Here is a 15,597-nt window from a genome sequence, read left to right on the forward strand (position 1 = left end):
TTCAGGAGCCAAGTGGCTACGAGAGAAGTCAAACGGGCACTCGTTGTGTGAAAAGGGCAGTAGAGGTTTGGATTAGCCCAAGTTTATAGAGGATGCAAGATCGGAACGGACAAGTTTGGAAGTTACAAAGGCAAGGATGAAGGTTTCATAAGATGATGGAGGGTTAGAGGGGATCATGGGCATTGAAGGAGGGGTTTGGATTTATGGAGGTCATTGCCTAGTTCCACAGAACAGAAACATTTACCTATAAAGTTGATGGCCACAAGAATGCTGGGTGGGCCAGGCCTGATACCTGCTTTGCTCATTTGTAAAACAAAGTCACAAAGTCCTTCAGCAAACATTAAGTCGCTGGTTAATACATACACGGAGCTGAATGCCCATACTAAACAACTGCTGGGACAGCAAAATAACAATCTCCATGAATTTAGCACTCAGATCAACACCATCACAGATTGCCCTTCTATTTCTATATTTGTACATGTAAGATGTGTTTTATCCAGAAAAGACAAGACCAATTTCTACCCGTCTATCTCCATGTGGAGTTCTCACCAAATGATCCAACGGAGTGTGAAGTTCAACTGAAGCAAGGTGGTCCAATTGTAGAACAAGGATGTGAACACATGGGTCGAAAGTCTCTGGCCTCACCACAGCTGTCAGAGAGGGCATGAATTTGGCGCTCAGCCAAATCTCCGTTCACTGCAGCGAGACGGGAGAAGTCCGCTGGCGTGAATGGCTGGGGAATCCCGTCAATGGGCTGCAACTTTCTCCCCCCCGCCGCCCCCCCACACAACCATAAATACATTCTTGGAGTTTGGGTGTCATTGACAAGGCCATCATTTATCGCCCATCTCCAGCTGCTTCACAAGATGGTGTTGGCGAGCCTCCTTCTTGAACCGCTGAAGTCCACGTGTTGCAGGCACACCCACATTGCTATCAGGAAGAGTGTTCCAGAATTTTGAGCCAGTGACATTGAAGGGAATGGCTTGGAGGAGAACCTGTAGGTGGTGGCATTCTCATGTATCTGCAGCCTGGCACCTTCTAGCTGGTAGAGGCTGGGTGAGGCGCTGCAGGGCATCTCGAATATGGTACACACTGCTGTCACTGTGCATTCAGTATAAATAAACCAAATAAACTCAGCAACTAGTCACATCGAACCAAGGTTACTTCAACAGAGTGATTTGGTTCGAATCTAACATCTGCCCCGTACAGTGAGGGTGAACGCCCTGTTCAGTGAGGTGCTGTGTATGGCAGAGAATGACTGTGTACCTACCCGTACTTTTGCTGTGGTATTTAGGGGTGTGTAGCTGCTTGACTCGATTAACTCTCGCTTCTCATGTTGAGCCTCTGGGCCAATCAACAGGTTGAAGTGCGTGGTTAGGTGTCGTCGAAGTAACGTCTTCTGAGGTGGGATGTTGAGGAGCAAAGCCATTGTTTCAGAGTTAAAGCGTGGCTCTAATATCTACATCAAAAGAAAAAAGGAATGGATTAAAAGACACACATTTCATTCTACTGCGGACGCTGGAAATCTGGAACAAGAACAGAAAATGCTGGAAAATCTCAGCAGGTCAGACAGCACCTGTGGGGAGAGAATAGAGCCAACGTTTCGAGTCCAGATGACCCTTCGTCAGAGCTCATCTAGGGTTCATCAAGGTTCTCCCCATAGACGCTATCAGACCTGCTGAGATTTTCCAGCATTTTCTGTTTTTGTTTCAGATTCCAGCATCTGCAGCATTTTGTTTTCATTTTGGTGTTTAACTCACTGCCTCTTCTCTTCGAGGAATGCCTGCCCTGAAGAAGTACTGCTCTCCTCCCCGACAACTCTAACGAAGGGTCATCGAGACTCGAAACATTGGCTCTATTTTCTCCCCACAGTTGCTGTCAGATCTGCTGAGATTTTCCAGCATTTTCTGTTTTTGTTTCACGTTCCATTCTGCCTCCCATTCACAGCATTGGCAGAAGGGTTGGTTGCTTTACGGGAGACTGTTGGTTTCATAACAATTGCCAGCATCAGACTGACTGTCCTTCACACAGCCCATGCAATTTCCCCATCCAAGTCTTAATTTTAAAATTCCAATCTGTGACCTTGCCTCTCCGTGTCTCTTGTGATCTCCTCCAACGTCACAACCCTTGGAGATATCAGCACCCCTCCAATTCTGGCCTCTTGCACATTCCTGATTTTAATTGCTCAGCCACTGTCCCTGGACCCCAAGCTTTAGAATTCTCTTCCTAAACCTCTCTACTTCTCTCGCATCTTCTTTAAAACACCACTTAAAACCTAAATCTTTGACACTGAGCCCAAATACCTTTTTTCATGGCTTGGTGTCAAATTATGTCTGACTACATTCCTGTCCAGTGCTTGGGGACATTTTACTATTTTAAAGGCACCATATCAATATAAGGATCAGAATTGCTACAGTGCAGAAAAGGCCATTCGGCCCATTGAGTCTGCATCAACTCTCTGACAGAGTATCTTACCCAGGCCCACCCTATCCCTTTAACCTCACACATGTACCATGGCCAATCCACCTAACCTGCCTATCTTTGGACTATGGGAAGAAACCGGAGCACCCGGAAGAAACCCATGCAGACACGGGCAGAATGTGCAAACCCCACAGAAATAGTCACCCAAGACTGGAATTGAACTTGGCACTGAACTAATATCTGTCTAAAAGCAACGGTGTACTTTATTTGCCACTGACAATGAGGGGAGTTGTTTAAGAACAGATGTTTGAACTGGCACACTTACAACAAGGCCACCATGCACGCCACTTCCTCGAAGGTTTGGCGCATATTCCGCAAGATCCACCGACCTCAGCCATTCCATCACGCGATGGTTCGACCACTGGACCACATCGGATGGAGAGGTGTGACTCTGATCATAAAAGAAAATACTTTTCATATCTTGAAATCTTAAAAATCTTCCGCTGTTGGAACCCCAAGTAATTTTCTCCAACCAATTCCCGAGAACTTCAAGACCTCGCGTGTCTCTTGTGAGAGAAAAATTTGTTTAAACAGCAAGTGCTGCTAACTGAACCACAGGTGAGGAGGAAGGTTACTGAAGAGGAGAATACATAGAAACATTAATAGAAAATAGGAGTAGGCCATTCGGCCCTTCGAGCTGCTCCCCCATTCATTATGATCATGGCTGGTCATAAATTCAATACCCTGATCCCACCTTCCCCCCATATTCCTTGATCCCTTTAGCCCCAAGAGCTATGTCGAATTTCTTCTTGTAATTACATAATGTTTTGGCCTCAACTACTTTCTGTGGTAGTGAATTCCACAGATACACCACTCCCTTGGTGAAGAAATTTCTCCTCACCTCATTCCTCAAATTATGACCCCCTAGTTCTGAGCTCCCCCACCAACGGGAACATTCTTTCTAAATCTACCCTGTTTAATCCGGTTAAAATTTTATAAGTTTCTGTGAAATCCCCTCTCACTCTTCTAAACTCCAGTGAATATAATTCTAACCGACTTAGTCGCTCCTCATATGACAGACCTGCTATCCCAGGAATCAGCCTGGTAAGCCACCGCTGTACTCCCCCTATAACAAGGGCACCCTTCCTCAGATAAGGACACCAAAACTGCACACAATACTCCAGGTGTGACCTCACCAGCGCCTTATACCTAAACACAAATCTTCTTGCTCTGAAGGCCAACATACCATTTGCCTTCTTTACTGCCTGCTATGCCTGTGCACTTACTTTCAGTGACTGATGCACGAGGACACAAAGGTCTCGCTGAGTATCTACCTCTCTCAATTTACACCCGTTCAAATAATAACCTGTCTTCCTATTATTGCTACCAAAGTGGATAACCTCAGGTTTATCCACATTATATTTCATCTGCCATGCACATGCCCACACACTCAGCCTGCCCAAATTACACTGAAACATCTTTGCATCCTCCTCACAGCTCACCCAACTTTGTATCATTTGCAAATTTGGAGATAATACATTTAAGTTCCCTTGTCCAAATCATTAATATATAGTGTTAACAATTGGAGTCCTAGCACAGATACCTGTACCCTCCTAATCACTGCCTGCCCATCGGAAAACAATCCATTTATTCCAAATCTTTGCTTCCTTTCCGCTAACCAGCTTTCTATCCACCTCAAGAAACTACCCACAATCCTATACGCTTTAACTTTACACAGTAATCTGCCGTGTGCGACCTTGTCGAAAGCCTTGTAAAGTCTTAATAAATCACATCCACCAGTTCTCCCCGGTCAATTCTACTAGTTCCATCCTCAAAGAATTCCAGTAGATTTGACAAACTTGATTTCCCTTTTCATAAATCCATGCTGACTTTGTCTGATTATACCACTGCTTTCCAAATGCTGTGCAATGAAACCCTTGATAATGGACTCTAGCAACTTCCCCAGCTAGGCTCACTGGCCCCCTGTTTTCTTGCTACCTCCCTTTTTGTACAGCAGGCTTACATTAGTCATCCTCCAACTTGCAGGAACCATTCCAGAGTCCAAAGAATTTTGGAAAACAACCACCAATAGATCTACTATTTCTAGGACCACTTCCTTAAGTACTCTGGGATGAAGGTTATCAGGCCGTGGAGATTTATCCACCTTCAATCCCATTCATTCCCCCAAAACCATTTCTCTACTAAAACTGATTTTCTTCAGCTCCTCACTAAAACCTGTGTTTCTCAGAATTTCGGGTATAGTATTCATATCTTCCCTTGTGAAGACAGAAGCAAAGTATGAATTTAGTTCCTCAGCCATTTCTTTCTTCCCCATTATGAATAGTACAAGAAAGTCTGATATCACCACAGCCAATAGGTCCTATGGGCATCAAAGTGATGACATGTTTTTAGATCTCGGCTGAAGGAAACATTGGCAAGGAGACAATGGAGAACTTGTGCTTTCCTTTGAGACAGTGGCCCTGGAATCTTTTACATACACCTGAGATGGGGTTTCGATTTGATGTCCATCTGAAGGATGGCACTGCTAACAGTGCAGTACTCCTTCAGCGCCACTCTGGGAGCGTCAGTCTAAGATTTGGTGCTCAAGTTTTTAGAGTGAGACTTCAACCCATGAGCCTCTGATACAGAGGTGAGCGCGCTACCCACTGAACCACAGTTGAGTCACCCATCTCCTGCAGCTTGGAAGTGGAGTAGGTGGGGTGTGAAGAGGCAATCTTAGTGAGTTTGGATGGGAGGAATCCAACGAGGTTGCATTGAAGGTAAATGGGACCATCTGACAGCTTTGAGACTCAATACACCATTCCCCCAGACAGATTGCTCTATCCATGCTGTGCCTTGATGATACTTCCCATCAAGTCCTCTGTCCACTCTCCAACATTCAACTTTCAATCAAGCTAGTGCAACTCACCAATGACTGACAATGGAAGTCTTCTTACCTCATCGGAAGGCCTACGTCGAAGACAGTTGGGGTGGAACTTATTGGCATGTAGCACATGAATGGCACACTTGATACTCAGATGATGCAGCTGGCTGGTAACTTTGAGAAACAAGAGATCATTCTGCAGAAGAAAGAGAGAACTCTTTGGTTAGCTCTTCTTGCCTGACTGCACATTCACATGGCAGGTACTGTCCAACGTACATTTTACCAATATAGACACAGTTTGGCTAGAGAAGCTGGGGCTATTCCCATGGAGAGACTGGAGAAGCTGGGGCTATTCCCATGGAGAGACTGGAGAAGATGGGGCTATTCCCATGGAGAGACTGGAGAAGCTGGGGCTATTCCCATGGAGAGACTGGAGAAGCTGGGGCTATTCCCGTGGAGGGGCTGGAGAAGCTGGGGCTATTCCCGTGGAGGGACTGGAGAAGCTGGGGCCATTCCCGTGGAGGGACTGGAGAAGCTGGGGCCATTCCCGTGGAGGGACTGGAGAAGCTGGGGCCATTCCCGTGGAGGGACTGGAGAAGTTGGGGCCATTCCCGTGGAGGGACTGGAGAAGTTGGGGCCATTCCCGTGGAGGGACTGGAGAAGTTGGGGCTATTCCCGTGGAGGGACTGGAGAAGCTGGGGCTATTGCCGTTGAGAGACTGGAGAAGCTGGGGGCATTCCCGTGGAGAGACTGGAGAAGTTGGAGCTATTCCCGTGGAGAGACTGGAGAAGCTGGGTCTATTCCCGTGGAGAGACTGGAGAAGCTGGGGCCATTCCCGTGGAGAGACTGGAGAAGCTGAGGCCATTCCTGTGGAGGGACTGGAGAAGCTGGGGCTATTCCCGTGGAAAGACTGGAGAAGTTGGGGCTATTGCCGTTGAGAGACTGGAGAAGCTGGGGGCATTCCCGTGGAGAGACTGGAGAAGTTGGAGCTATTCCCGTGGAGAGACTGGAGAAGCTGGGGCTCTTCCCTTGGAGAGACTGGAGAAGCTGGGGCTATTTCTGTGGAGGGACTGGAGAAGCTGGGGCCATTCCCGTGGAGGGACTGGAGAAGCTGGGGCCATTCCCGTGGAGGGACTGGAGAAGCTGGGGCTATTCCCGTGGAAAGACTGGAGAAGTTGGGGCTATTCCCATGGAAAGACTGGAGAAGCTGAGGCCATTCCCGTGGAGGGACTGGAGAAGCTGGGGCCATTCCCGTGGAGGGACTGGAGAAGCTGGGGCCATTCTCGTGGAGGGACTGGAGAAGTTGGGGCTATTCCCGTGGAAAGACTGGAGAAGCTGGGGCTATTGCCGTCGAGAGACTGGAGAAGTTGGAGCTATTCCCGTGGAGGGACTGGAGAAGCTGGGGCTATTCCCGTGGAGGGACTGGAGAAGCTGGGGCTATTCCTCTTCGAGCAGAGAAGATACAGAGGAAATTTAATTGAGGTGTTCGGAGTGAGGCGAATTCTTGCAAGCTGTGCCCAGCATATCTTCTCATTCTATCTTTTACTTTCGTTCTACGCATCTAAAACTAAATTCTAACTCTTCTAAACTTTCTAATAATCTTTCTCTCCAATCTATGACTGTAACATTACATTCTGCACTCTTTCCTTTCCTTCTCTATGAAAGGTATGCTTTGTATAGTGTGCAAGAAACAATACTTTTCACTGTATACTAATACAAGTGACAATAATCAATCAAATCAAACTATGAAGGGTTCTGATGAGAGCAGATAGCTTGTTTTCTCTGGTAGCAGAGGCAGTAACAGATCATTGGCAAAAAACACCAGGGGGGAGATGAGAAGAAATGTTTTTACACAGTTGTTGTGATCGGAGATGTGTTGCCTGAAAGGGTGATAAAAGCAATAACTTCCAAAATACTTGAAGGGAAAGAAAACAACTTAAATTCATAAAGCGCCTTTAGTACAAACACCCAAAGGTGCATCACAGCAGCGAATATCAAGGAACATTTCACACTGAGCCACAAACTTAGATATTAAGAGCGGTTACCAAAAGTCTATTCAAAGCAGGGTGTCAGTCTGATTAAATGACATTTCACACATCATGAGGTGATACTTTCAGGTAATACAGCTGTAAACTGCCTGAAGCATTTAACATTCAATTCTGGGAAGTTTAGATTATGCTTTATAAACTGATCATCACAGGTTTCTCACCCCAGTGGGGCAACTCACCACAGTCAAGTACTGGAGGACTCTCCCATCCACCCTGGCTTCATTGAATTGGTCTTTGTATTGAGGTAAGCCAATGTCATCAAGCCAACCTGTGAACAAGACAAGGCAGAGTGTGAAAGGGGACTAATGCAATTCCTGATGCAAGCAACACACATCAAACTGCTGCCTCGCACTATTACTGCCTTGCACTATTACTCCTTTTACCGGTTAATCACTCATTCCCTCTCGCCTTACTCTTTCCCTCCCTCTCCACTGCTGAAAAGGTGTTCATCTCTAACATCTCCCGGTCCTAATAAAAGGTCATCAACCTGAAAATGAAACTCTGTCCCTCACTCTCTGGATGGCCTGCCTGCTGAATATTTCCAGCATTTTCTGTTTTTATTCCATAGCAGAATCCTTCTAATTTTGTTTACTTCCAACATGGTGACTTGGCTGTGCAGCATAATGAAGCTGTGACCATAGTGCCAAACTTGCAGTGTGGGTTCTCCCACCCAAGCCATACGCAAAAAGAAAACACTTGCAAAGTTGCGTCTTCCTTCAGACACATCACAATCTGTGCAAATAAATCTAATTTGGGTTTGGCTTCCATTAATTGTTAATGAGCTGCGATGTCAGTGTTCAAAATTTTGCAGCAGGGCCAATGGCCTCGGCCCAATGCAATAGTTACTGTTGCCGTGGGTACTGTCACCTTGGTAACGGGAGAGCTAGACAAAAATACAAGGTGGATGAGGGGACTAAAATTTGTATTGGTTTGGAATGGGCAACATCAAATGGGGTTCCCAAATTACACCCTCCGGCCAATATTCATTTCTGCTTAAATAGCGTGTAAATCGAGGGGCCCGGGGGGAGGTGGGGGGGGGGAGTGGGGGGAGATGGTTAAGGGGTGATTCACTTCCACCCATCTAATGGTAGCTGGATAGGATGATGGGCCTGTATTTAAATGAGGCCAGTAACAATAGAGGTGCCATCAAATTTAATTCAGCCTGGGTGCTGTATGATGAGGGGAAGTGTAGCACGGTGGTTGTGGGGTATAGTGATCCAGAAACTTGGGCAAATGTTCCAGAGACACAAGTTCATAGCTGCCAGGAATTTAAATGTAGTTAATTAAATAAAAGGTGAGGATCAGTAATGGTGACCATCAAACTACTGGATTGTTGTTAAAGCCCATCTGGTTCGCTAATCTTCTTTAGAGAAGAAAATCTGCTAAACTTATATATGAATCCTGACCCCTCTACAATGTGGTTGACTCCGAGTACCCGAGCAAGCCACTCTCTGGTGTACTAAAGAGGGCAAAGTTCACATGTGAATGCTAGTCGTACTTCACATATAACCACAAGCTCTCTGTCCCAGTTGGTCAATGCTGGTGGTTGTACCCACATGACCTCCTTCCAACTTTCAGCTGCTTTTTCACAGTTTGTACATATATCCCTCTCCCTCCAGTATCACATATGTATGCAATAAGCCTCCCTATGCTTCAACTAGAATAGAATCATAGGATAGAATCTGTACAGTGCAGAAAGAGGCCATTCGGCCATCAACTCTGCACCAACTTTCTGAAAGAGCATCCCACCCACACCCACCCCTATGCCCCACCCCCGCACATTTACCATGGCCAATCCACCCAACCCACACATCTTTGGACACAAAGGACAGGATTTTATGACCTCGCTCGTCCCGAAAGCATAAACTCCTGCCCGAGGTCAATGAACCTTTCCATGCTCCGCCCTTCATCTGCTCCGATTCCCGTGGTGGGCAGGCTGGTAAAATTCCAGCCAATGGGCGAATTTAGCATGGCCAAACCACCTAACCTGCGCATCTTTCGACTGTGGGAGGAAAGCAGAGGACCCAGAGGAAACCCACGCAGACACGGGGAGAACATGCAATCTCCACACAGACGGTCACCCAAGGCTGGAATTGAACCTGGGTCCCTGGCTCTGTGAGGCAGCAGTGCTAACCACTGTGCCACCATGCCGCCCAAATACACCAAGCAATGGTGAGATATTCCTCTGGACAGGAGTAAAACAAGAATGGGATAATAGCACCATTAAAAACTGGAATGTCAGGTCCCGCAGGTGCTCGTAGCAAAGGGGAACCAAGAGATCTGAGAGCACAAATAGCTAAAAATAGCGACGCAGGTTAATAAGCTCATAATGAAAACAAAACAAATATCTAGGGGTCATTTCTAGAGGGACAGAATTGAAAACTAGAAACATTCTGCTGACCACACTTGAGTATTGATTGTCTGTCGTATCATGAAGAGGGATGAAGGAGCACTGGAGAAAGTGCAAAAAGAATTCTCAATGACGTTACCAGAACTGAGGGGTTATATACCCACCAGGAAAGGAAAATATCACCAGGCTGAATCACTTTTTTCTTGATAAAAGACTGTACTGTAATCTCAAGCAAATGGTTCCGCTTTTTAAAAAGTTGTTTTCAATTATTTATATCAAGTTACTCACAGATGACGGTTGGTTTGATGTTGCCATGAAAAATGCTGCTTTTTTTATACAACTCATTAACTGTATCAGCTAACTTAGATTTTTAGATAACTCATTAACTGGTTAGCACTGCTGCCTCACAGAACCAGGGACCCGGGTTCGATTCCCGCCTCGGGTCACAGTCTGTATGGAGTTAACACATTCTCCCCGTGTCTGCGTGGGTTTCCTCCAGGTGCTCTTGGTTTCCTCCCAGAGTCCAAAAATGTGCGGGTTAGTTTGACTGGCCATGCTAAATTGACCCTTAGTGTCAGGGAGATTAGCAGGGTAAACAAGTGGGGTTACAGGAATAGGGCCTGGGTGGGATTGTGGTCGGTGCAGACTCAATGGGCCGAATGGCCTCCTTCTGCACAATAGGGATTCTATGATCCGATGTGTTAATCAAGCTGCACCAAGTATCATTCTTAAATATGTCATGGAAAATAGCTGAAAGCAATTTTTATCAAAATGTTGCTATCTAAATGTTGCACTGGTTCATGACAGATTTTGCACACTGCAATATGTAAATGAGTTTGAGTCAAAATTCCAGAAAAACACACTTCACAAAAGAAATGCCCTTTTCATAGATTCCCTACAGTACAGAAGGAGGCCTTTCGGCCCATCGACACGGCACTGACAACAATCCCACGCAGGCCCTATGCCCGCAAACCCACATACTTATGGCACGGTGGCACAGTGGTTAGCACTGCTGCCTCACAGCGCCAGGGACCCGGGTTCGATTCCTGGCTTGGGTCACTGTCTGCGTGGAGTTTGCACGTTCTCCTTGTGTCTGCGTGGGTTTCCTCCGGGTGCTCCGGTTCCCTCCCACAGTCCAAAGATGTGCGGGTTAGGTTGATTGGCCATGCTAAATTGCCCCTTAGTTTCACAGGATGAGTAGGTTAGGGGGATTAGCGGGGTAAATATGTGGGGTGACGGGGATAGAGTAGAGATAGGATGCTCTTTTGAAGACTGGTGCAGGTTTGATGGGCCGAATGGCCTCCTTCTGCAATGTAGGGATTCTATGATTCCATTCTGGATGCAACTTGCGACAAGATTACTGATTGCAGCCAAAGTGGAAGCTCTACCCTGTAAAGCTTGATTGAACGTTGCTCTCTCATACCATGGACCGTACTTACGTGTGACCCAGATATGGTCCAGCTTCCCTGGGCTGTCGTTCTGTCCGTTACTGACCGTCTTCTGGAGTACCTGGATTTTTTTCCTGTGCAGTGGGTGCTTGATTCCTAGTTCCTGCATTCAAAAATGATCAGAATAAAACAGCTTCAAAAGATTAAACAAAATGAGCTCCCATTCATATAGTGCCATTCATGATCTTAAGATGCCCCAAAGCTCTTTACATACAAGGATGTACAGGGATAGTCACTGTTGTAATGTAGGAAATGCGGCAGCTATTCGCGCACAGCAAGCTCCCACAAACAGCAATGTGACGTGACCAGATTATCTGTTTTAGTGGTGTGATCGAGGGATAATTATTTGCCAGGACACCAGGGAGAACTCCTCTGCTCTTCTATGAGGCAGAGCTGTGGATTCATTTTTTGTGTCCACCTGAGATGGTAGACAGAGCCTTAGTTTAACATTTCTGTTTAAGTTTAAGTATTAGTGTCACAAGTAGGCTTACATTAACACTGAAGTGAAGTTACCATGAAAATCCCCCAGTTGCCACACTCCGGCGCCTGTTCGGGTACACTGAGGGAGAATTTAGCATGGCCAATGCCCCCAACCAGGGCATCTTTCAAACTGTGGGAGGAAACTGGAGCACCCGGAGGAAACCCACGCAGACACGGGGAGAACATGCAGACCCTGCACAGACAGTGACCCAAGCTGGGAATCGAACCCGGGTCCCTGGTGCTGTGAGGCAACAGTGCTAACCACACAGCCACCGTGTCGCCCTTTCATCTGCAAAACAACATCACTGACAGTGCAGCATTTCCTCAGTACTGCACTGGAGTGTCACCTTGGATTATGCGCTACAGCCTCTGGAGTGGGAACCCAGAAGCTACTGACCTTTCTGTGTAATAAATTTAGTACTTATCTCTGATCATGGGTTCTGACTTACCTTCTCAAGTTCCTGAGGTGTTGCCGATAACAGCGTCTGTCCAGAAGTGACCCACTGCCTTGCCAAAGCCACATACTGACTAAGTCCACAGTCCTGAAGCCAAGTGCAGACCTGCTCCGTTGTCCACTGAGAAAAAGGTGCATTTGGGTCTCTGCAAAATCCATCATTGGAAGCTTTAAATGCAGAATTGTGTAAAAGTGGAATATTCTGGCACAGATACAGGCCAGTCAACCTTTTATATTAAGGTGATTGTATTTACTTCGCTGCTCCTAAGCCTGGCCATTCAATGGCCATTCTACGGCAACTTGCCCTTGGGCAGGGAGTGAGCATCACCCCCACATCTTGGGCGCTCTGTCTGCAATTTCCCCAACAAAACACATGGCAAGGATGTAAGTTTTCCTGCCTATTATTGGGAAAGTGGGACCAGACCTCTTCTTGCTGTGCAGCTCAATGGAGAGTTACATACAATCTACTGCATAGTAACAGGCCATTCAGCCCAACTAGCCCATGTGAACATTTATACTACACACAAGCTTTCTCCCACCTTTCTCACTCCATTAGCACAACATTCTCCCTCATGTATTTATCTTGCATTCCCTTAAAAGCAACTATGCTATTCACCTCAACCACTCCCTGTGTTAGTGTGTTCCACATTCTCACCACTCTCTAGGTGAAGTTTTTTCTGAATTCCCTATTTAATTTATCAGTGACTATCTAATATTGGTAGCCCCTCCTATTGGTCTCTCTCACAAGTGTGTTGATATCTGGGTGCAAACACCACTAGGCACTATAATCGACTTGGGTACAAACAACACTTGGGCACTGTGAATACTCAAACTTACAAGCTTTAATTACTTGCTAGCAAGGAGAACACACATTCAGCGCAATGCACTGAAAGGTGTCTTCCCGATTCATACAGACAACGTAGCAGCTGTAGTTCACTGTATCTTGCTCTTTGGAATTTTGTTATTGAAAGGATCTTATTTTCATCCTGTGGCCAAGGCTGGGGATACAGTGTTTATGAAACTGACACAAGGTTTGATTAGTTGTTTATCCTGAATACGCAAGCACTGGCCTCATTGAAGGCCTTGTTGATAAGTTTTTTTTTCCATCCTTGCTGACAGAGTTGCCTTGTTGTTGTAACTTAATTTTTCACACCAGAATCTGCAGTTTTTAACTGCTTTTAACTAGAGTTTCACAAATCCCAGCAACCTCATGGTGCTTTATTTGAAGTGAGCATCCTTAATCTTGCAAAATAAAGTGAATTAAATATTTGGCCATAGCTGGAATTACAACTTAACTTCCACAAGTGTAACATCTTTCCTAAATGTGTCTGATCTAACACCTTTGCAATCTTAAAGATGTCTATCGAGTCACCCCTCAGCCTTCTTTTTCTACAGGATGGACTCCCAGCTCAGTCTTGTCTGATCATTATAAAATAGTTCTGGTCATCCTTGTAAATCATATTTGTACTTTCTCCAGTGCTTCTATAACCTTTTATATGCAGACTATGTTCAGTATTCTAAGTGTGGTCTAATGAGTTTAACATAGCTACCCTGCTTTGTAAATGGATTGATTAATCTGCATCTTGTCTTTTAGTGAATATATGAATCTGTACCCCCAGATTCTTTTGCTCCTCTTCCCCATTCAAACTCTATTATGCAATTACTACGGGGCCTCCCTATTCTTACAAAATTGTACCACCTTACACTTAACAACGTTGAAAGTCATTTACCAACTAAACGCCCATTCAGCAAATTTATTAATGCCTTCCTGTATTTTGTTGCAGTCCTTCTTTATATTTAATATTGTCTGCAAATCTTGAAGTTGCATTTCTAATTCTCAATCCAAATTGTTTACATGAATGTTGAATGTTGTAAATGTTGAACAGTAGTCCCCGTGGAACATCATTTCCCACCTTTTTCCAATGAGCAACTTCCTTTAACCCTTTCACCCTGTTTTCTAGCTAACTTGTTATCCATTCTGCTATTACCTGCCTGTGCATGCACTCTCCTAAGCCATGACACTGCTATGATACATCTTATCAAAGGCCTTTTGAAAATCCAAATATATTACATCTACTACATAAACCCTTGTCTACTCTCTTTGTCAGCACTTCAAAGAATTCAATAATGTTGGTTAAGCAAGATCTTAACTTTTGAAGACATGATGTGGAGATGCCGGCGTTGGATTGGGGTGGGCACAGTAAGAAGTCTCACAACACCAGCTTAAAGTCCAACGGGTCTATTTGGAATCATGAGCTTTCAGCGTGCTGCTTCTTCACTGGACTCACCTGATGAAGGAGCAGCGCTCCGAAAGCTCGTGATTCCAAATAAACCTGTTGGACTTTAACCTGGTGTTATGAGATTTCTTACTTAACTTTTGAAATCCATGCTGACAATTCTTTGCATTTTCAGTTTCTAGATGTTTCTCTACTTTGAGTAAAGTTTCACTATCTTAAGCCCACTCATCCATTCATTCCTGGTGGCTTTCCATCACCCATTTTAAAACATGCACCCACTGCATCTCATACTTGGAAGGTCAGCTCAAGGTTCCCGTTCTTCCTGGTGTGTAATTGGCTGCATGCATTGCCAAAGATGCACAATTTTGGACCTACTCACATCCTTGGACTTGACAAATCTTTGGGCCTTGCAAAACAGGGTCCGGCTGTTGCTCGCAAGCCACCTCTCCTGAATTCCAAAGGGCCATCATCATCGTCCTGAAGTGAAGAGGAGTTGGTTCTTCTTATTCTGGGGAAAGTCAGAGGGGAGAGAGGAAACAAAAGGACTGCAATGTAATATTTGGTAGGGGAACAGTAGGGTTGATCCACATGAGATAGTTTCTGGTTTTACACTAATTGGTCGGTCTGTTTATACTACGGCCATAGAAAGAGGTCTTCTCTTGGTATATCTCATGGTAAGCCAGGTTAGTTATACTGTTTCTAGCACCATTCTGCTCAAGTTGTGTTTTGTTCTTTAACTTAGTGGGAGAGCAGGTTGATAATGATGTAGTGAGGCCATTAGCGCAACTGGAACCGCAGTGAACAAGGAGAACATTCATCCCCTTAACCAACGAGAGTGAGGGATTGAGGAAAAAAAAGTAGTGTTCTCAAAGAGGGCGGCGAATTAGAGCCACATCAGGTCCAGAAAGAGAAATAAAGAGAAAAAAAAGAAATGTATGAAGGAAATTTAAAAAATTTCTAATAACAATTTCCTACCTGCAAGAATGAGATTGAACAGTTTAAATTATTCCCTTTCTAGGGGATTTTCACAGTAACTTCACTGCGGTGTTAATGTGTGACACAAATTAATAAACTTAAATCTTAATCTTTCCACGGCGAAGTTTGACTGACATTGGAACTAACATTTGTAACATTGTTAAAATGAAACTTTCAAAGTAGTGCCACGGCATATTTTATATATTACCTGAGAGGACACATGGGGTGCTCTGAAGAAAGGATCTGACCTGGAACTGGTGTAGAGCCGGATGAGATTCCCTGGAGGGGAGGGGAGTCTGA

At 45.2% G+C, this 15,597-nt stretch overlaps 1 protein-coding gene across 3 annotated transcripts in view; it reads right to left on the minus strand.

The window, feature by feature from the left end:
• ppfibp2b (PPFIA binding protein 2b) overlaps positions 1 to 15,597 on the minus strand; it is a 299,033-nt gene that overhangs the window by 17,371 nt on the left and 266,065 nt on the right. For all 3 annotated transcript variants that reach the window (XM_078220899.1, XM_078220900.1, XM_078220901.1), the window contains 7 exons: positions 14,702 to 14,830; positions 12,081 to 12,231; positions 11,143 to 11,254; positions 7,533 to 7,621; positions 5,379 to 5,501; positions 2,747 to 2,872; positions 1,271 to 1,459 (listed from right to left, as the gene is read on the minus strand). In XM_078220899.1, the coding sequence (XP_078077025.1) occupies positions 1,271 to 1,459; positions 2,747 to 2,872; positions 5,379 to 5,501; positions 7,533 to 7,621; positions 11,143 to 11,254; positions 12,081 to 12,231; positions 14,702 to 14,830 (919 nt within the window). The remainder of the gene's footprint in view (positions 1 to 1,270; positions 1,460 to 2,746; positions 2,873 to 5,378; positions 5,502 to 7,532; positions 7,622 to 11,142; positions 11,255 to 12,080; positions 12,232 to 14,701; positions 14,831 to 15,597) is intronic.

This window comes from Mustelus asterias, chromosome 9 (genome assembly GCF_964213995.1).
Source record: "Mustelus asterias chromosome 9, sMusAst1.hap1.1, whole genome shotgun sequence".
Classification (NCBI taxonomy): Eukaryota; Metazoa; Chordata; class Chondrichthyes; order Carcharhiniformes; family Triakidae; genus Mustelus; species Mustelus asterias.